The sequence below is a fragment of the Mastigoproctus giganteus genome, chromosome 12 (assembly GCF_048544385.1).
Source record: "Mastigoproctus giganteus isolate SK-2022 chromosome 12, ASM4854438v1, whole genome shotgun sequence".
In the NCBI taxonomy this organism is placed as follows: domain Eukaryota; kingdom Metazoa; phylum Arthropoda; class Arachnida; order Uropygi; family Thelyphonidae; genus Mastigoproctus; species Mastigoproctus giganteus.
The window spans coordinates 58,432,691-58,455,869 of NC_143586.1; the positions used below are offsets into that span (position 1 = coordinate 58,432,691).

Here is a 23,179-nt window from a genome sequence, read left to right on the forward strand (position 1 = left end):
TGGAGGTGTGCAAGTGTATCACCAATTCACAAAGAGGGTTCAAAAGGTGACACAAGTAACTACAGACCTGTTAGTTTCTGGGTAAATAATGGAATCACTGGTTAAAGAAGCATTGCAGGATCATCTAGACAAGACTGCAGTAATAGTTAAGGCACAGCATTGGTTTGTTAAAGGGAGGTCTTGTCTGACCAATTTGATTGGATACTATGATGTGGTCACAAAGGAACTGAATGCCAGAAATAATTTTAATATCATATACTTGGATTTCAGGAAAGCTTTTGATACTGTTGCACATGAAAGCCTGCTGTACAAATTGGAGAGGTATGGCATTAAGGGTAAGTTGCTACAATGGATAAAGGGATGGTTGAGTGGGAGACGACAGAGAGTGGTAATCAATGGACACTGCTCTTCATGGACAAATGTTATTAGTGGAGTTCCCCAGGGTTCAGTGTTGGGCCCATTGTTGTTTTGTATATTTATCAATGATATTGCTGAAGGTATATCAGGTTTATTGTCCAAGTTTGGAGATGATACAAAGGTTGGCAAGGTTGTTAACACAGTAAATACAGTACGCTACTTCAATTGGATCTAGATAAGTTGGGAAAATGGGCTGAGAAGTGGCAACTGAAGTTTAACATTGACGAATGCAAAGTACTGCCTATGGGTAGTACTAACTGTGTGCTACTACACTCAGTGAAGTTGAAAGTGAAAAAGACCTAGGGGTAATTGTGCAGTCAAATATGAAGTTCGCTGATCAATGCAGATGGGCTGCCAGGGCAGGTCGTGGAGTCTTGTCAATGATATATAGGAATTTTTCTAGCAGGGACAGGTAGGTGATTTTCCTGTTATACAAGGCAATGGTCAGGCCACACTTAGAGTACTGTGTACAGGTCTGGAGGCCTGATTTTAGAAAGGATGTAGAGCTGCTACAAGTACAAAGAAGGGCAAACAAGATTGGTGAGGGGAACAAAGGGGTGCACTCTTACCAAGAAAGGCTTAAGTTCTGTAAATTGCTATGCCTGGGGACTTAGAACCTGTGAGGTGATCTGATTGAGGTGTATAAGGCCTTGAATGGGTTGAGCACACTGAATTCTGATGGGATTCTTCCACTTGCTCAGATTACAAACCCAAGGGGGCACAGTTTCAAATTGAGGAAAGGTAGTTGCAGAATAGATGTGCATAAATTTGCTTTTAGCCAGCGGGTAGTTGATTGGTGGGACAGGCTTCCATCTTTTGTTGTGGAAGCTAATAGCCTAAATAAATTTAAGGCTGAGCTGGACAGGCATTTGGAACGAATGGAGGGGTGAAATGAGACAGCTTTTTTTTTTGGCTGATGCTGCATAAGCTTGCTTTCTTGCATCGTATGCCTCTACTAATGCCAATGCTAAAGATGCATTGCAGGATCTAGACAAGACTGCAGTAATAATTCAGACACAGCATGGGTTTTGTTAAGAGAACATGTTGTCTGACAAATTTGATTGGATACTCTGATGTGGTTACAAAGGAACTGGATGCAAAAAATAATTTTGACATCATATACTTGGATTTCAGGAAAGCTTTTGATACTGTTGCGCATGAAAGACTACTGTACAAATTGGAGCAGTATGGTATTAAGGGTAAGTTGCTAGAATGGATAAAAGGGTGTTTGAGTGGGAGAAGACAGAGTGGTAATCAATGGACACTGCTCTTAGTGGACTAATGTTATTAGTGGAGTTCCCCATGGTTCGGTGTTGGGCCCACTGTTGTTTTCTTTATTTCTCAATGATATTGATAAAGGTATATCAGGTTTAATGTCCAAGTTTGCAGATGATACAAAGGTTGGCTGTGTTGTTAATTGCAGTATGCTGCTGCAGTAGGATCTAGAAAATTTGGGCAGATGGGCTGTGAGAAGTGGCAACCAAAGCTTAACATTGACAAATTCCAATTACTTCATATGGGTAAAAATAACCTCAGAGAAATGTACCAACTGTATGGTATTACACTTAGTGTGCTAGAAAATGAAAACGATATGGGAGTAATTGTGCAGTCAGATATGAATTTTCCTGAGAAATGCTGCCAGAGCAGGTCATGGGGTATTTTCAATGATATACAAGAATTTTGCTAGTAGGGAAAAGGTGATGATTATCCCTTTTTATAAGGCAATGGTCAGGCCACACCTTAGTACTGTGTACAGGTCTGGAGTCCTCATTTTAGGAAGGATGTAGAGTTTCTTGAGCATGTACAGAGAAGGGCAACAAGATTGGTGTGAGGACCGAAGGGGTCCTCTTACGAAGAAAGGCTTAAGTTCTGCAAATTACAGTGACTGGAGATTAGGAACCTGTGAGGTGATCCAATTGCAGTGTATAAGGCCTTGAATGGGTTGAACACTCTGAATTCTGATGGGATTCTTCCGCTTGCTCAGATTACAAATCTGAGGGGACACAAATTAAAATTGAGGTAAGACAGTTGTAGAATAGATGTGCAGAAATTTGTCTTTAGTCAGTGGGTGGTTAATTGCTGGAACAAACTTCCTTCTATCATTGTGAAAGTTTATAGCTTAAATAAATTCAAGGAGGAACTGGACAAACTTTTAGAGGGAATGAATGCGTGAAATTTTTATTTTTTTATTTTTTGGCTGATGCTTCATAAGCCCATACTTGCTTTCTTGCATCACAAGCCTCCAGTACTACTACTATCACTTCGTTATGTTATAAAAAGCTTTGTAAACAAAGTAACACTTTAAAAATTTCCATCTGTGTGTCCATTTGCATGTAATAACTTGTCTCCCAATGAATGGATTTATATTTGGCATCTTTCAAAAGATTTGTAAAGCTTTCCCAAATTTCGTTAAAATCAGGCCAATAGAAATCTGGCAATTATTTCTTTTCTTCCCCCCCACCCCCTGCATGTCATATAGGTTACCAGTATGCTATATGTTGCAACTGAAGCATTGGATATTGTTTGTTGCTGTGCTCTGATTGAAGCAGCGAATGCCTAGTATGGTGAATGCACAGAAATTAAATGTTCTCAGTTCATGTAAAAAAGTTGTTGCTTTTTTGCTCATTTTTTTTTGCTAAAAATTTGGGAAAAAATATGTAAATGTATTATGAGAGTGTTGACAGTATACTACAATTATTCAATTCATTAAATTGCAGATCTGAATTATTTTGCATTTCATATGTTTTTTATATATAGCTTTAAAAAACATAGCAAATATTAGATTGTGAATATGTGCAATGAGATGAAAATGATTAAACATTATATATTATATAATCAATTTGCAATTAAATGGTAATGTAATATTATTTGCTTTTCACTTCTGTTAATTGCAGAAAAAAACTAATTTATAATTTGATGAAATGCTTGATATGAAAAGCACTGCTTATATTAACTTGTTTCATTCATTTGTATGTATTACTGATGTTATGAGGGTTAGGCATAAAGTCAGAAATATCCCACACAAATTCTGGTGCTAGACAGTCTTAACTGTGACCATATTTGGAACCATATAGGCGAATTTGGTAATTTCTTGTTTAACATTGTTTTGAATGCTGGTAAACAAGGTATTAGCAATATAAATTAAAATTAATTGGTAAAATGAGGCCTAAACTCTTAAGACATTCTACTTACTTTAAACAAATAAAAAATAATTAGCTGTGTTTTAGAAAGTAATTCATGGAATTTTGAAATTCTCTAAGTTTCTTGTTCTTATTCACTTTTATATACCACATTGCTTTGCCACTCACTGTGTATTCAGAAAGGCTTGAATGTGGTTCTCATCACTAACTGGAGGAATGTCTAGTCCTTGAGGTTGAGTTAGTTTCAGGGTGAGAGACAGTTTCAGACAAAGAAAATTAATCCTGTGTGTAATTCTCCCCCCCTCCACAAAATGCACATATGAGATGTAGTAAGATGGTTGAGATAATTGTTTTTCAATGTAGGCTTTGAATAAGATAAAATGTTATCAAGTTAATTAGACATTTGTATACTTCTTTTTGTTTGTTTGAAATTCATAAAGTGATTTTTAATTTATGACAGTTATTTCTCATATGGAGGGCTTACCTTTAAGAACATTGACTAATATTTAAACATTTTTTTAAATTTAACCATAGCTGGTTGGATGGTTAAATTTGCATTATGGTTTTGTTCTCTATTTTAATGCAAGGTATTAGTTGACTTTTATATAAAGTGCATAAGAATTGGTGAATAGATTCTCTTTTCTCTGTTTTTTTTTTTTTTTTTTTTTTTGTGAACCATTCAAAAGTAGTTATTTCTTATCTGTTAAAATGAATTAACCATAATAAATAATTTCCCTAATTTAAGATAAATGATGTACCTTGATGTTATTAACACTAATTTAACTTTCAGATGTGCCACTCGACCTTTCAAAGCATGCCACTGAAACAAAACATACCTCAGACCAGTGTTACCAAGTTAAAAATTGTGTACCTTCCACAAGTATTATTAGTGAGACCAGTGAAAAGCAGAAACATATAAGAGGTAGTCCTTTGTATGATTATTCACAGACTTGTGACATTAAACATAGTAATACTGTACATAATGTGAAGTCTTCCATTTGTTGCAACAAGGACAAAATATTTGTTCCGTCAAGATTTGCAAAAACTCTAGCAGAAGAACTTTGTCAGTCGGAAATACAGCAGTGGAAAATGAATGTAAATAATAAGACACCGGTGTCGAAGGAAATGGAAGTAATAGAGCAGTCTTGTTTTGAGAACATTTCTTCATTTACAAGAAACAAGAAACACTCTTCGCAGTGCACCTGTCCTTGCTGTAGCATATCCTGCTCTTGTACACAGCCAGTCTTCCCATCAATAGAAGAATGCTCTGGAAAGAGTAAGTAAAGATAAATATAAATTTCTAGCTTTCTCCATGTTAATCATTCTGTGAAATTAATTAGTCCCCCCCCCAATACATGCCATTTAAAAGCATGCATTAATTGCATCCAAGATACATAGCTGCCAGCCCTTGAGATTTATGACAGAGAATCTGTCTTTGACTAAATTTGACCCTTTATCCATATCACTGTTGTACTAGAGTTATTACCATAAAGTTTTTCCACGTTTGCAAAAATGTCATTTTTTTTCTCTTATTCCATTTGTAAAAAATTGTAAAATTTCATTAAAATCAGAATTTTTTAAAAATTTTGTTGAAGAATACAGCTTGATAAATGCCTAAGAATAGTTGGCTGTATTGTTCAGTTAGCCATTAAAAAAAAGTGTTTTCAACTTTTGTGTTGCCTATAGAATCTAGAAATGTGGACCAAAACACTGCCCTCCCTTGTCATTAAATTACTAAAGGCCACCTTCCTTGTCAATCACAATTACAAAAGAATAATAAGAGACAAACATTAACATTTATTAACTACTGTTAAAATTTTTTTACATTTTTTAAAATCATGTGGTTGGGAGCTTCATCTGGAGCTTTGGTTCAACTTCAGATGAAGCCCCAGAAGAAGCATTGAGTTAGTCTTCCTCTTTTCTTTGCCTCTTATAATTTTTGAGGAGTGTTCAACATGTCAGTTCTGTGTCCAGAGGTCATTTGAAGCTTCTTCAATCTTATTGATAATTCTCAACAAAACATTATTTTATTAACCCTTGTAAAGGTTCCACTTCAGATATATCTGTATGTCCAAGGCCATATTCTTCATGGAGTAGTATTAACTTTTGATTTGAGAATTGCTCTGTGCAACTCCACCACATATCTCCTCTCCACTTGGCGCCTCCGTAGCCAGGTGGGAAGGAGCAGCAGTGCGTAGCACACGCTTCTTGATTAGACCGGGGTTAGAGCCCGTCACCACCAAATACGGAGGATGCGGAAAGGTCATTCAGGGAATGACCACCGCATATCCCGGAGCAATATGGCCTTAGTTGCTAATGCTCCTAAAAACCAAATAACAACAACAAAATCCTCTCCACTTCATTTAAGACAATTTCTTAAGCAGATTGAACCCATTACTGGTGAACTTTCTTTGTTACTCATTAAGCTTAAACCCTCAAAAATGCACAAATTGAAGAAGCAAACTTTTCAATGCACCATTCATGCATGATTGAGACATCTCTTTCCAAGTTTCAGCTGTGTCTATGACATGTTTAATATTCAAGAACTTGCAAAATTCTTTTAGAGTAGTCTAGTTTTCACCATTAGTCACCTCAGTAAGTTTTGCAAAAGCTTTTCTAACGTAACGTAAGAAGTCTTAAATATAGATATCACACCTTGATCCATTGGCAGGAGAAGTGCTGTTGTGTTTAGGGGGGACAACTTTAAACTTTGTTTACACAACAGGAGATTCTGGTGCATTATATGCTGCTACTAACAACATCTTCAAATCCATATTTTTATTTATCTTATAAGTTAGTTGTGCAAGTAAATCATTCACTAAATATTGGTCCCAAAACCCCAACCCTTCATGGATCCCCACTAAACAGAAACGGATGATTTGAGAATGCCTTTTAAATCCGGGACCTGGAGCTTTCAACATTTTATCATTATTTGCATTCTTTAAGGCACTAGAACAGCCTGTATTCCAGGTTACCTTTACTGGTAGGTGAAAATAATTTATTTTTTATTTTTTTTTTTTATGAAAACCCCAAACACGAGATGTATTAGAACCTATAGTACTCAGTACCGTGCTTGGGTTGGAGATTGAGAAGACTAGAAAAGATATTTGTTGACATTAGACTTGAACTTCTGTAGACTGTAATTTTCAGGAAAGACATACGAAGGAAGGTTGTTCCAGAAAGTGGCAGTTGAATAAATAAACGAGGAAGATGAAAAGTTGGTTCTGTGAGTTTGAAGTTGGACAGTAAATGGATGTGGAAGTGAGGAGTCTAAATAGATTTAAGGAAGAATTACAGAGGAGATGGACAGATGAGGTGGGTAGTTTTTTTTTTTGGTGGCGGCATATGTTTGGACTGTTTTGAAAGACAGAGTGGGAATGATAGAAGCCAATTCAGAAGAACAGTGCCCATGGAAGTATCTGTAGAAAAGGCATACAGCAGAAAAAGTATGTTTATGAGACAGTGAGTGGAGAGACTCTTTTAGAGAGCAGTCATCAATTAACCTAACTGCCCTCTTCTGAATGGAATCTAGAAGTCTGAGAGAGGTTTTGGGGGCACTGCCCCAGATGTGGGAACAATATTCCATGGTAGGGCGGATTTGCGATTTATATAGAGTGAGCAGCTGTTTGGAAGAAAACTAACACTGAGAGCGAAAGAGAAAACCAAGTTTTTTAGATGCAGAGGAAGCAATATTTGTAATTTGCTTGTGCCATGAGATAATAGAAGTCAGGGTAATCCCCAAAAGAGATATATCAACTTGGCTAGAAATCAGAGTGTCACCAAAGATAAGCAGAGGAGCAGAAGAATCCTTTTTGTGAGATATGAGACAGGACTGAGTTTTAGAAGGATTGAAATCAACTAATTTGTCTTTGCCCCACTGGAGAATTACCTGGAGATCAGCATTTACGGAATTGGTAGCGGATATTTGAGAAGTTCAAGCTGATTAAGCAGGGCAAGGTTTCTCAGGACGGAAAGTGGAATGCAACGTGCTATCGTAGGCAAAACTATGGATAGGATTTCCAGTCAATGGAAGAACGTCATTAACATACAAGAGGAAAAGAGTGTGGGGGGAAAGAACTGAACTTTGGGGGACACCAGCATTAGTGGAGAAGTTGGAAGACAGAGAGCCATCTACCATCACCCTCAGTGAGCGACCAGAGAGAAAACTGGATAACCAATTACAAAAAGCAATTTGCAAGCCATAAGATGGAAGCTTGTTTAGAAGACCTTTATGCCAAACATGATCGAAAGCCTTTGAGATGTCAAGAGCAACTGCTTGTGTTTCACTGAACTTTTCCATTGAATTTGTCCATAGATGGTTAAAATAAGCCAGAATATCTCCAGTGGATCGACACTGACGGAATCCATACTGGCGATCGTTGATCAGATGGAAGGTTTCTAGGTAGTTTAACAGTTGGTGGTTAATTCATTTCCCCATTACTTTAGAAAGAGTAGATGTAATTGCAATGGGACAATAATTGGATGGGAAGGATTTGTCACCCTTTTTAAGAACTGGCTGGATATGAGCAAATTTCCAAGCAGAAAGAAAAATACCTTTGTAATAAGAAAATGAAAAAAAGGCGACATAGAACAGGAGTAAGTTCGGGAGCACAGGTTTTGAGAACAAGGGGAGAAATACCATCGGGACCTGGAGCTTTCTTAGCATCAAGATTAATCAAAATGCTTCTGACATCCTTTTGACGGAAGACCACAGGAGGCATTGAATGGAGCGTGTTGGGAATGGTGAGAAGTGTTTTACCAAGATCATTAATACATGAGTTGGAAGAAAAATGTGCTGCTATCAGGTTAGCTTTATCCTTGGCTGAAGTGACAACAGAACCATCTGGTTTGGACAGAGGTGGGAGCAGAGATGGGCAAAAGTTGCAGCCAATAGCTTTGGCAAGAGACCAGAATGCTCGGCTACCATTAGGACAAGAAGCAAGTTTTCTACTCTTAGCCTGTTCAAACTCTAGTTTGGACTGATTAATAACTGCTTTACAATTGTTGCGAGCTTGGTTGTAGGCAGAAAATGAAACTGAAGAATTAGAAACAAGCCAATTACGATATACAGTATTCTTCTCTTGAACAGCCTTGTCACATTTATTGGAAAATCAAGGTTTAGATAAAAGACAAGATTTTAAAGTGGAGTTTGGAATAAAGGATTCCATTCCTACAAGAGTAATTTCACTGACACGATCTGAGCAAACGTTGACATCAGAAGTTTTGAAAGAGTAATTCAACCAAGAAAAAGAAATCTCGCAAGTCCCATTTTGCATTCTTGTAATGCCAACAACACAAGGTTGGGAATAGCCATGAGATAAAGGCTCCATTAGAGAAGAGACAGTCTTCTCTAATGGAAGGTTGTTTGTGAGAAGGAGTAGAAGGTTGTACTTAGAAGGTTGTTTGTGAGAAAAATATCAAGCGAGTTGGCTCTATGGTTAGGATTGTCCGGTATTCTTGTAGGTAAATGAACAATCTGTGCAAGGTCATTAGTAATTGCAAAAGCCTCAGCATCTTGACCAGCTGGGTCAGTTTGAATAGAAAACGGAAGCCAGCTGGAGTTGTTAACATTAAAATCACCAAGGAAAATTAACTCACTGTTAGGAAAGTTGGACTGGAGAAAGTCAAGTTGCAAAGAGAGGAAATAAAAGAGATCCAAGTGGTTAGTGGAGTTGGGAGAATGGTAGAGACAACAGATGAATTTGACAGAATGATGTAGAGATTTTAAGCTGTGAAGATCGAAAAGAGAAGATTCCAAATTACCAAGTCTCTGACTGGGAATATTGCAATGGACATATGTACAAATACCACCTTTGTGGAGAAATGAATCGTACAGCGAATAATTTGGGCAACTGAGATGAGCAGTAGTTGAATTAACCAATAACTGAGATTCTCTCAGAAAAAGTACACGGGGTTTTGCAGACTGCAAGTGAAAATGGACATAGTTGAGATTAGAACTGAGACCACGTATATTTGTGAAATGAACTAGGAAGTGTTTGGGAGGTTTAGATCTTTTCGCAAATAAACTTACTCTATTAGTTTGGCAATTCCTAGTGTATTCAATAGTAAGAAAAAGTGGGTGGGACATGCTGTATGAATTAATGAAATTTTTTGATGTGGCGTACACATGGTAAGAATATACCCAGATCCCTGACATAACGTGGCCTCAACAATGTCCCCCACATACACACTACTCGGACTACCTCCACTCACTATCTGGCAGAGTAGAGGTAGCAAGATTATACACTAGCTGATCTGGAAGCCTCCTAAAGAGTTACCAATAGGTTAGGTTCGGTGTACTAACTAGCGGCCAGCCTGCGAACACCATTTTAGAGCTGTACCCTCGAAATGTAAGGAAGATTTATATATTTATACGTAACCTCTTACAGTAATAACTGAGTTGCTGGTGCATTGTTTCCATGTGTGATATGTGTTAATCTTATAATTCTAGTCTTTATGTAAAATCAAGTTGCATGAATAGATAAATTTCTCTTTTAGGACAAGTAATTGTGTGTGTGTGTGCATGCATGCACACACTATTCACTATACAAATTGTGTTTCCTGAAAATAAATTGTATTGTATGTTTAACTGTTTTTGATTAACTAGCATGCTGTCCTCCTTCCATCATTAAAATGAATTATCAAGTTCCATTGTATAGATATTTCGTATTCTTATTATATTCTTAACCCAGTTTATTTGAGTTTTTCTTCTGATATTGTTTGAAAATATATTTTTATGATCCATACATTTTGATGTGAATAATGCTAGTACAGATTAAAGTTTGTAGGTCTTAAATGTAATTTAAGAAAATCATTAAAGCTGCTGTTGGCATTAAAACAGGGCTGTCTTTATCTGTCCCTCCCCCACAACATATGGAATGAGAATCCCTCCTTTGTTATTATATCTGTAATATCATTTGTAAAGGACTCCTACTGTGTGTGTTAATGTGTTTTTTTTTTTTTTTTTAATTTTATCAAGTATTATTATTTCTAATAATAATAAAATAATAATGGTTACCATTAATACTTATCACAAAGAAAAGAAACCTAGCTTTACTGCTCTGCAAAGAATATAATCATTAACTGTATTTCATGAGCTAGAACCACAGTTAACTCAAATGCTTGAACCTGCTAAACTATTGCATTGACCATTTGATTATGTCAGGCCTTTATGTGTATATGCAGGGTGTTGAAAAGTTCTAAACTATTTTATTCATGAGTATGACCATGAAGGGAGCGGCAGTAACCAAGGAGTTTGAATAGGCCTAATTTTTTTATGAACAGTTTCTTTGTATAATTGCTAAACATTAAAATGAAATACATTTTCTGTTTTAATAGCTCCCTCAAAACACCTATCCATAAGATGATCATTAGCCTAGATTGCATGCTTAACTCTCAACTAAAATAACTATTTTTGGGACCCCCTCCACCACCACCACAAGCTGTAGTCATGGCCACAGGCAGAAAGATAGTTCAGCATCAGAAATGAATACATATGCATGCAGTAAGGATGTTCAATGAAGCAATGATTTGTAGCATGATCTGACAAGGTGTGATCATTTCAAAAATTGGATTTAGCTGTATGTAAACTTGTAAGCTTATATTAATAAGCCAAAGGTTAAACAAGACTATAATGTACCTGTAAACATTTAATGTTATTATAGCAAAGGTGGAATGAAAATTGATAGCATATTCAGGTTTCATATTCTTGTATAGTTTAAAGGAATTTTTTTTTTTTTTTCCAAAATCACTTCTGAACACATTCCTTACCAATACATTGGCCAAATTTCAGGATGATTGGAGAAATCCCTTTAATCCCCTTAGATTTTCAGCAGCATGATTGCAACAGGCATAAACTTTTTATCATCTTGTAGATATGAATTTACTTTATGGTTGTATTGATTCAAGATATAATGATGGAAGGCAAATTGCAAATATTCCTGTTATAGGCTGTTGTCAGACATTTAACCAAATATATTGAACAAACAAATCTTAAAATATATTATGCATGTGATATAGTCTTGTGTATAGTTTAATAGACTGTAGGAGTGTTAGTATACTTAAAAATTTATAAACCAAATTAGCAAATTTGGTATGATAGTGCAATAACAGCCATCTGACACCTGCAACCCTTGATTCTGGTAAACTGGTATTTGAACTAGGATATTCTCAGAATTGCCTGGAATTCTGCTTAAATTATGAATTTACCAAATAAATTGAAACAAAAATTGTAAAAATTGAAACAACACATCAAAATTATCATTTATTGTGTAATTATTATATATTATTATTTTTTAAACACATTAATAAATGTATTTATAAAATTGATTTTTAAATGTAACTTTTACATTATCAGTACTGATGATATAATAAAACTAGCAACAAAACTATAATGCTGATACAGATTTGCCAGCATTATTGATAACATAAAAATTTATTAAATACCTATTAAAATGATAATTTTCAGAAACTACATGAAAATAAAAATGAAATAAGCATTAAAGGAAAACCTTTTTTTTTTTTTTTTTTTTTATTTATGGCTAACTTTATCAGAACAGGGGTTATGTCATATTACTAATGTACTATTCACGGTGCATTTTTCTATTATAATTAGCATTAGTATTAAGGTTTTGATAATGTTTGCTGGATTGCATGTCATGCTTAAAGTTTAATAATTATTTCTTGAGTAATGTCAATTTTATTAAGTTCTGGATAGCAAATCAATTTTTAATACTTAGAAAAATTTTAATAATGTAGTTCTTTTCTGAAGGTGAAAATGAAGAATGTGAAAAGATGGACCATAATGCTGATGCAGTTTTGGAATTGTCAAAGGACAACTCATCTGACAAAACTCCATCAGTTGCTTCTTGGTTTAACACATCTGTTGCACCCTACTTCCAGTTTTATTCGCAGTGTTATCCATATTGTGTTGCTTACAGTGTAACACCACCTTCTTCCAGTACAACCTCCAGTATAGGTAAGGTTTTATTTTTAATTTTTTTTTAGGTAAAATACTACCTATGAATTAACTTAATTATAATTGAATTCAGTTTGAGTGACATTTTGTCTGTCGCATTAAAGACAATTTGGTCTAAATCCCACATATAAAATATATTCTTTTGTCTCAGTTACAGTGATCAGTGTCCATTAAAATATCATCATCTATAATACCAAAGTAGGCTGGCCCATTTACTTTATCATCTATGTGCATAGCTGCCAACTCTCGTTTTACAGTGGAGAATAGTCTTTTTCATCTCAACACTGTTGTAATATAGTTGGTGCCATAGAGTTGCTCCATATCTATACAATAAACAGTTTTTTCCTGTCTTTTTCTTTTTCCAAAAAAATAGTAAAAGTACATTAAAATAGTTTTCTGTAATTGTTGGTTAGCCATAAAAAAAAAACCAAACTTTATTCTGCATATTTTAATTTCCAATACAATATGTTACAGCAGGATGATACCTTCTCTCAATTTTGGAAAGCAGTAATGATTAATAAAAGAACTTAGTTTAATAAAAAAAATATCATCAAAGAAAATAAATTATAGCTTTTCAACTCCTCTAATCACATTGCCAATAGAGTAGAAATGAGCCACCCTGCACCCCATCACTAAATTAGCAAAGGCTGCATTCCTTCTCAGTTGTAATTACAAAAAAACAGTGAAAAATAAGTGTAGAGGCAATGTGGGACGAATGCCTGAACATTACCATATTAAACTGTTTATAACAGTTTTCTATGATAATGGTCGAAGAACTGAAAAGTGCACAAGAAAGCACGAAATATGAGGAAGTATCAAAAAGTTTGTACCCTTACCTAGAAATAATAGCCATAGAAAGGTGAAACTTTACAGGAACTTTAAACCTTTTCTATGTACTCTCCATGTATAGTAACACATTTCTCCCACCTATGGATCAGTTGTTTAATGCCTTGATCACAGAAGTCCACACTTTTTGTGCCGACTGGGCTAGCCGGGTGGGTAAAGTGCCTGCCTGGCAACCCAAAGGTCGCGGTTTCGAATCCCGCCTCGGGCTTGGATCAAAGTACTGCAAAAACCTTGGGAGGTGCATTATGGCCACAGAAGCCGATCTGCCAACAACTACCAAAAAAAAAAAAAAAAAAAACCCACCACACTTTTTCCTTGAAACCACAATTCCACTTCATTGATGACTTCCTGAGACCAATCAAAACAGCGTACACGCAATGGTTTCTTCATTTCTCGAAACAAGTAGTAGTCTGGTGGTGCTAAGTCAGGAGAATAGGGTGGGTGCTGCAGTAGTTCAAAGCTTCACTGGGCAACGAAGTTGGTGGTGGCAAAGGCATCAGCAACGTTGGAACTCATCATGCAGAGACTTTAGACATGTACAGATGGTCATGTAAAATGCTGTGGGCAGACCCATGACTAATTCTTGCTGCATTTGCTATGAAATGAATTGTCACACATCTGTCACTCAGCACCAGCTGCTCAACCTTTGCAACCATCTCACTGTCTGTGGATGTTGATAGCCTTCCTTCTCTTGGCTCGTCAAAGGCACTTGTACAACCACACTGGAACTTATGTTTCTACTGTTTTACAATGTCATAGGATGGACAGTTCTGCTGTATACAGCTTTCATTTCTTCATCAATTTCCTGAGCTCTCTTTGCCCTGTAAATGCAGGTACCTAATCATTACTCAATACTCCACTTTGTCAACTATAGCATTGTTCTTCAGATTCCGGGCTCCACCTGTGGTGTACAATCCCCTATGGGAAGAAAATTTCACATGTTAGTTATTGAATATGTAAACAACTTATATATATTAAAAATGGCATCTTCCTACTGATGTTTTATCTAAGTCATGGTTTGATCCTTTTGATGTCCCCTTGTATAACAAATTATCCCTAGGCAATTGCAATTAGAGAAAAAGTTATTACCTACCATCCATAGTTGTACTATCTTGTGATTTGTGTCTGATACGTTACAATAAAGGGTTACAACTTTAAATATTTAATAGATTCATAGCAAAAACTGTTTCTTTATGAATAAATTTGGTAAATTTTGGACTTAGTCGCAGCCAACTAACTTTTCATTTATGAATTCCTAAGATCAAAATGTGTTTCTTTAAAGCAGTCAAAAGTCTGTTGGTTCCAAACAGAACTTTGGATAACTCGGTCTCCAACTGAGTGGTTAGAAGTGTTATGCTAAATATTAAAACATGTTCAAAAAACCTGTTAATTTTTTCAAAAAAAAAAACAAAAAAAAAGTGAGGAACTAAAAGAAACTATTATGAAAGAAGAAAGAATTGATGTACAGTGGTCCTTGATTGGGAAACTGACAAATACACAATTGAAGCTTGAAATATAGCAATTATCCCAAGTCATTGTTGTAATTTTAATAATTCTTCATAGCAATGCTGAATGTGAGGGAATATTCAACCAGGTGGTAGGGGAAGCCAAATTAAGATCTTCTAATGGTGAAGCTTTGGAAATGCTCGACAACCAGATCTCAACAACAGTGCCATTGTTATAAGCAAAACTTTGAACCATCTGAGGAGGGTAAAATCTGCAACATTACCTCTATTTGAAGCAGTCATATGTAATCAGTTGAAGCCTAACCGACAGTTTGGATAGTGACAGTTTAATGATGATGTCTGTTAAGACATCATCATTAAACACTCTTCATCCAACATTCTTGTTTCCCAGTAACCAGAATGTTGGAATTCTTGTTATTGGTAAAATATTTTATGGGTATATTCTAATATAAAATATGTATATTCTCAGTAAAATTTAATTTGTAGTGCAGAGTTCAAAGAAACTTCATTTTTTTTTTAATTATCTAATGTGCAACCTTTTGAAAGTCAAAAGGTGGCAGCTATTGGTTTCAGTGAGGATTGCAGTACTTCTTTATTTTTGCTTAATTGTTCGACATCTTATTAGATAGATTTGATATTCTATAATTTTTTTGAAGTTGTTTTCTGTAATATTTTGAAAAGTTAATTCTTACCCTTTTGTAAAGGGTAAGAATTAAATTTGGAAGATTTAAATTTCAAAATTTTAAATTTTGAAACTACTCTTTGGAAGTTATATTCTTTTTTGTATCTTGTAAATGTAAATTTAATAATAGATTAAGTTTTGCTATGTTCTTATTTCCTGTAATCTTTTGTTAATTTAATTACTTTAATATTTTGTAAAGTTATATCTGTATTATTTTGTAAGTTTAATTCTTATCTTAATAATGGTTCTACAAGTGTCTGCTCCAATGCCTCATCACAGGATGTCATGACTTCAGCAGGAATAGCTGTGGAAGATTACACTTTGAGTTATGAGATTGTTTGCACAGCCTGTCATGTATTCAGAGGTTGGCCTTATATGTAATTTTAGTTGAGCTGATGATTCTCTTCTTTGTTCTTAATGTGAGTAGCATACCAATCTTAAATCAAAACTTGGTGCATTGCTACATAAGAGTAGTCACCAAAGATTGTCAAGGAAATGAGTTACATTATTTGTAGTAGGATAGGACTAGAATCAGGGTGTGCCTGCTGGAAGCTACAGTTGATAGTATGAAAAGTCAGTATTTGCTGAGTATTACAAAGGTGGTAGCAATGTTTCAATGCAGCAAATTGAAGTTCTTATACTGGGATTTAGCGACTACAGCATAACTTTTACACTTGTGGGGTTGGTTTAAAAATGATGGAGTTAGAAAGCGATTTGGGGAGTTGAGTTATGATACAGGGAGATGTGAAGTTCTGCATGCTGGTAGCAGGGTGAGCCTATGGTGTCCTTTAATGATTTAGCAAAAATTTGCTCTAGAGATAGGGAGGTCATAATCCCACTTTATAAGACATTTGTAAGACTACACTTGGAATTTGTGTCCAATTATGGAGGCCACAAAAAAAACAAAAACTGAAATTTCGAAAGATTAGGAAATGTGTCTGGTGAGGTTGTCAAAAGGATACCCATTTAGTAGTAGTGGCTTGTGATGCAAGAAAACAAGTGTATGAGCTTATGCAGCATCAGCCAAAAAAAAAAAAAAAATTTACAAAACAGTCCCCTCTAAATATTTGTCCAGTTCCTCCTTAAATTTATTTAACCTATCAACTTCCACAACGACAGATGGAAGTTTGTTCCAGCAATTAACCACTCGCTGGCTAAAGGCAAATTTCTGCACATCTATTCTACATCTGTCCTTCCTCAATTTCAGTTTATGTCCCCTTAGGTTTGTAATCTGAACAAGTGGAAGAATCCCATCAGAATTCAGCATGCTCAACCAATTCAAGGCCTTATATGCCTCAGTCAGATCACCTCGCAGGTGCCTAGTCTCAGTTGCTGCAATTTGCAGAACTTAAGCCTCTCCTGGTAAGAGGATCCTTCATTCCCCTCACCAATCTTGTTGCCCTTCTCTGTACACGCTCAAGCAAATCTACATCCTTCCAAAAATGAGGCCTCCAGTCCTGCACGCAGTACTCAAGGCGTGGCCTGATCATTGCCTTATACAGAGGGACAATCACCTCCTTTTCCCTGCTAACAAAATTCCTGTATATCATTGACAACACCCCATGACCTGCCTTGACAGCCTGTATGTATTGCTCAGAAAACTTCATATCTGACTGCACAATTACTCCCAGGTCTTTTTCATTTTATACCTCCTTAAGTGTAGTACCACACAGTTGGTACGTTTCTCTGGGGTTACTTCTACCCATATGCAGTACTTTGCATTTTTCAATTTTAAACTTCAGTTGCCACTTCCCAGCCCATCTGCCCAAATTTTCTGGCTCCTGTTGCAGTAATACACTGCCATTACTGTCATTAACAACCCTGCCAACCTTTGTATCATCTGCAAACTTCGATTCTAAGCCTGATATACCTTCATCAGTATCATTGATAAATATACAAAACAACAGGGACCCAACACCGAACCCTGTGGGACTCCACTGATAACATTAGTCCACGAAGAGCAGCACCCATTGATTACCACCCTCTGTCTTCTCCCACTCAACCTTCCTTTTATCCATTGTAGCAACTTACCCTTAATACCATTCTGCTCCAATTTGTACAGTAGTCTTCCATCATGCGCAGCAGTGTCAAAAGCTTTCCTGAAATCCAAGTATATGATATCTGTGTGGAAATTCAAATGACAGCTGTGGGCAAATTCAAAGGTCAGCTGGATAAGTGTAAGTGAGGAGTGAAACACTTTTTTGCCTGTTCAGCAAGGGTGTGGACCTTTCTTATACCATATGGTTAATACTAACACACATTTTTTACCTTTTATCCATTACTTTTTCTTGCAATTTTTAATTCTGCTTCTACCTTGTGGGTGTTGGGTATTTTCAGAGTAGCACTTTGACCAGTGGTTGTAGTTGGTACGCCTATGGTGCAGGCCATACTAGTGAAGTCATAATCCCACTATACAGGGTGATTCACTACCAGTGCGACAAACTTGCAGGAGGTGTATGGGGCACAAAGACGAATCGGAATCACAGAGCATTGCAGGTTCCGAAATGCCTTCGTCATGCGGGAGGTCATGTGAACAAAGAAGCAAAGAAAAAGAACAGAAACAGCAACTCGTTAGTGTAACAGAAATCATTTTAATGACAAGTTTTACATTGGCAAAAAGCCATGCTACAGAAGGTGTTCGAAAGTTTGACCAGAAGCAGTCACACAGGCTTCACAGTGCCGCCGCATGGAATCCCTAACGCTCTGGAAGATTCCTGGCATGTCTCGAATCTCCTCGGCAGCTACAGAGATGCGAGCGACGAGGTCTTCAACTGAATCAACGGGGGTCTCATACACCAATGTCTTCATTTGGCCCCAGCAGAAGTCCCGGCATGATAGGCTCGGTGATCTAGCAGGCCAGTGAACCGGACCATCATGACCTATCCAGTGCTGTCCAAATGTAACGTTTAGGTGTTGGCGGACATCATTGGTGTAATGTGGGTGAGCCCCATCATGCTGGAACCACATTGAGCAGCGTAATGACTGAGGAACATGTGCTGCTTCAATAAGTTCGGGCAGGACTGGCTGTAGAAAGATCAAGTATGCCCTACCGTCCAGACGAGGGGGCAGAAGGTACGGTCCAATGAGGTGGTCTCCAACAATGCCGGCCCAAACATTGACAGAGAGACGGTGTTGAGTTGCACGTGTTCGCGTACCATGGGCGTTATGTTGATTGAAGGTTCCCTGTCTTGTGAAACTTGCCTCATCCGTGAACAATACGGATGCAGCAAATGCGCCGTCTGCCGCACTCTGTTGAAGAAACCAAGTAGCAAAAGTCCTCCGGAGTGGATAATCCGCAGGCTCCAATGATTGGATGCGTTGCAGATGGTATGAACTCATTTGGCTTGTTGACAGTATCCTCCATACAGTGGATTGGGAAATACCCAATCGTTGGCCTATCGCTCGAGTACTCATACTCGGATTGCCTTCTGCAAGACGTAGGACATTCTCATTGTCTGGCATCCTCGTCATTCGCGCTCGATTCATGGTACCTCTCATGAAACAGCCAGTCTCGTGTAATCTTCTGTGCACATGTGCGAAAATTGTATAATGAGGAGCACGCCTGTGCGGGAAACGTTCCTGGTACAAGCGCAGAGTGCCGCGCCCATTACAGTCCGCAGCTCCATACGCGAGGTGCATGTTGGCCAGTTCAACGTTTGAATACTCGTCCATCCTACTGCCTCGGAACCGGTTTGCAAATGCTGACTTCCAGCGGGATTGCTGTTCACGCGACCTCCAATTCAACGTCCTCTACCGCATGATGAAGACATTTCGGACCCTGCAGTGCTATGTGATTCCGATTCGTCTTTGTGCCCCCTACACCTCTTGCTAGTTTGTCGCACTGGTAGTGAATCAACCTGTATATGACAATTGTAAGACTGCTTTTTGAATACTGAAAAAGTATGCAGACTGCACCTGAAAAAAAAAGACACTGAACATCTTAAAAGGTTCCAAAGATGGGCAACCTGCTTGGTGAGATGGATACCCTTATCAGGAAAGACTTCAATTATGGGAGCTACTGACCTTGGTAACCAGACAGCCACCTTAGAGGGAGACCTGATTGAGGTATAAGGCTCTGAGAGGGGACAGTAAAATAAATGAAGGTGAAATTTTCACACTAATAAAATTCCAGTACTAGGGGCCATAAATTAAAATTTCAGAAAAGAGATTTAGATTGGATTGTACAAAATTTTCTTTTAGCCAGCCTGTTGTTATTTACTGGGATAATACAGTTAATTTTTTTTTATTATTATTATTATATATATATTTTTTTTTATGGTGCAGCAAAAGCTTGTGGCTTCTTTGCAATATATAGATACTGCTGTTTTTTGAACTGGTTGTTGATTGTGGGCTGCCTTTCTGCTTTCTGGATCACACACTAGTTTTCCTATGAAGGTCCTGGTTCCTTAGCCTCTCATGTTTGGATTGTGTCAGTAGTTTATGCATCATTACTGATGATTTTTGTTGCCTGCATCTTCTGTGTAGATATCTATATTGCAGACTATAGCTGTTTTTCTTGTATTTGCTTTCCAAGATGTACATCATGATGGTAGTTTGCCTTTTTGTTGCCAGGAGGACTTCAGCTTGTTGAGAGCGTTGTGGTTTGAGCATCATTAATTTTGCCCTCAGTCTTCTTCATCTAATAGAAAATCTTAGACTAGTGTGAGCCTTATTTTTCAATACCTTAAATTTAAAAATGTGTATTTAGGTCAGATTGAGATTTTGGATTTTGTTCATAGTTGATATTGCTGCAATTGAATGAAGAATACTTTAAATATTCTTTTGCTATACTGTTGGTCAGTGGAAAGAGCTGTAGTGTGTCATTTTTGTGTGCAAAGGCCCTCAGTGGCTTGCTGGATCACCACTGTCTTGATTTGCCGATGATTCACAATGTCACTGGCATGTTCTTTGCACCAGAGGCATAATGTTCAGTGTCTGGCTAGTATATTTTTTCATGTCACTTACATGTTATTCAGAACCCTTGTATATTGGATTCCTTGATGAATTCTTTAGGTGGTGTTATTTGGGTAGAGTTTTAAAACTGGTGAGGTAAAAAAGTTCAAAATGTTATTACAATTTGTAATAACATTTTGAACCTATTGCATAATTCACAAGTTGCAGAAATACATTCCAATTATTGATGCAGGTCAACCCTTAATAATAAAAAGTTTATACTATAGCATGACCATTAGATTTAATTATTTCAACAATAAATACAATTGTTAATGGTATTTAGGAGTCATCCAGGCTTGAACCACATTACATTCATATGCTAATGCACTCATGATTGACTTCTCAGCTATGTCAAACCTTTAAAAGAATCAAATCATTACTTTGTTGGGTTATGGTTCTAAAATAGTGTTAGTATTGACAGAATGTTGAAAGGAAGTAAGCTTATACAGAAGGGGAAAAAATCAGTTTCTCTTTGTATAGCAGATGAAAAAGAGGTTATCTTAAAAAACTTGTGTATATATGAGTATTTCATATTAGTAGATAAATACTTGTGCTAATGTTGTCGCAGGACATTCCTCTATAGAGCAAACAGCTTATAAATTGCATTTATGGTAGTTCATAAACTCTGCTGCTCTGTAGAGGAATGTCTTGTAACCAATCTCTTCACATGGTTATACTGATACAGAATTTTCTTGACCTTTGCTGTTGTTTAATATTCTGCTCTCCTTTCTCCACTGCCACATTTTATCGTAGGGTCAAACTGTTGCATGTCTTCAGTGGTAAACTTCCTTTCACAAGGCTGAATCAGGTCTTGAGCATCATCCTCACCTACAGAGATTGACTAAGACATAAAATCTCAATCAGTATTAGCCTCAACTTTAAAACCCTCAAAGTTGTGCTGGATAGTTGGTGAAAGATATGCAAGCCGTATTCAAGCAACAAATTGTGAATTCTTTATATTTCTTCAACATTCTCCAGGATGTTGAACTTTGCCTTCTAGAATTCCTTCAGTGTCATGCAATAACGATTTAATGTTGCTCGTGGAATTTCCTAAAAATCTTTGCGTGAAACCTCTTAAGGTTGACTATCACCTGTTAATCCATATACTCAATCAAAGAAGAGGTGCTGGTTGGCAGGAATGTTGTTTTGATGAAATCATATTTGTATTCCAAAGAAGCATCAAGTTCAGGGTTATGGCCAGGTGCATTTTCCAAAAGTAGCTGTCTTCAATTGCCAACTTGTTAGTGGTTGAGTACTTCTTCACAGCAGGACCAAAAATTTCAATTGCCCATTCAATAAATAGCTATCTGATCATCTGTTGCTTGTGGTAGGACCTCTAGTTCACCTAAGATAAACTTTTGTTGCTTGAACAACTAGAGATTTTAGAGTGACACACAATCATAGCTTTAATTTAAAATCATCAGAAGCAACAGTGATCAACAAGGTTAACCTGTCCTTCATAGGTTTATGCCCTGGCAAAGCAGCTTCATCCTTAGATTTGTAGATTGTCTTTCGTATCTCCTTCCAAAAGAGGCCAGTCTCATCCATGTTGAACACTTTGTGGTGAATGTATCCTTCCTTTTCTATCAGCCTTAAAACTTGTCTGCTTCCTCTTTATTTGCACTTACAGCTTCACTTAGCTACACTTGAACTTTAGATATCTTCAACTTCCAGAACAGAATAAACAAGTGAATACTGCTGTGGTTTAAAAGGATTTAGTTTTATTGGGAGATTCCATTGATTAATGGGGAAATGGGTAATATTTTCTGTAATAAGGATAGGTGGACGAGAACCAGGGTGTGCAGAGAGCAACAGCATTAAGAGATCATTATTATTCATGTGGGAACTAATGATATGAAGCACACATAAACTGATGATTTGCTGAATAAATATAGGACCATGCTGAAATAAATGCTGCGAGTTAAGTCAGAATATTTGTCTGCAATTTTGCTGAAGCATGTTAGGAAGAAATATATGAAGAATGCTGCCTTGTGGATTAACTCAATCCTTCAGGGACACTTCAAGGCATATGGAGATAAATTTTTATCATCATTTAATGGCCTGCATTTGTAGATAGAAGGAATCTGTTTTGTAGAGAGAGGATGACTTGAACAAAGATGGTGCAACAGTTTTTGTCACTATCATTGAGGATTCTTTATTCAGAGAACTGATAGTTAGGAAGGAGGGGGACAGGGGAAATATAGATATCAGATGATATGAGTCAAAGTAATGCTTTCACTTATCTCAGTAGTTCTTCATTTTTTCTGCGACAGCTGATATTGGCAAAATTAGTATTAGTGGTGGCAAATGACACATGAAGGCAAGCCTATGGAGCATCGGCCAAAAAAAAAAAAAAAAACCCTTCCCACATCACCTGCCCATGCCTTCCAATAACTTGTCTCGTTCTTCCTTGAATTTATTCAAACTATCCACTTCCACAACAACAGATGGAAGTTTGTTCCAACACTCAAACACCTGCTGGCTGAAGGCAAACTTATGCACATCTGTTCTGCAACCATCCTTCAATTTGAATTTGTGCCCTTCACTGTGTGTGTGTGTGTGTGTGTGTGTGTGTGTGTGTGTGTGTGTGTGTGTGTGTGTGTGTGTGTGTGTGTCAAGAGGAAGATTGCCATCAGTATTAAGTTTGCTCAATCCATTCAAAACCTTAAACATCTGAATCAGATTACCTTCAGCTGCA

General features: G+C 36.9%; 1 protein-coding gene across 2 annotated transcripts in view; it reads left to right on the forward strand.

The window, feature by feature from the left end:
• Positions 1–23,179, forward strand: part of LOC150077091 (uncharacterized) — a 347,053-nt gene that overhangs the window by 229,932 nt on the left and 93,942 nt on the right. For both annotated transcript variants that reach the window (XM_090386103.1, XM_090386104.1), the window contains exons 9-10: positions 4,348–4,833; positions 12,328–12,534. In XM_090386103.1, coding sequence (XP_090242229.1) covers positions 4,348–4,833; positions 12,328–12,534 — 693 coding nt within the window. The remainder of the gene's footprint in view (positions 1–4,347; positions 4,834–12,327; positions 12,535–23,179) is intronic.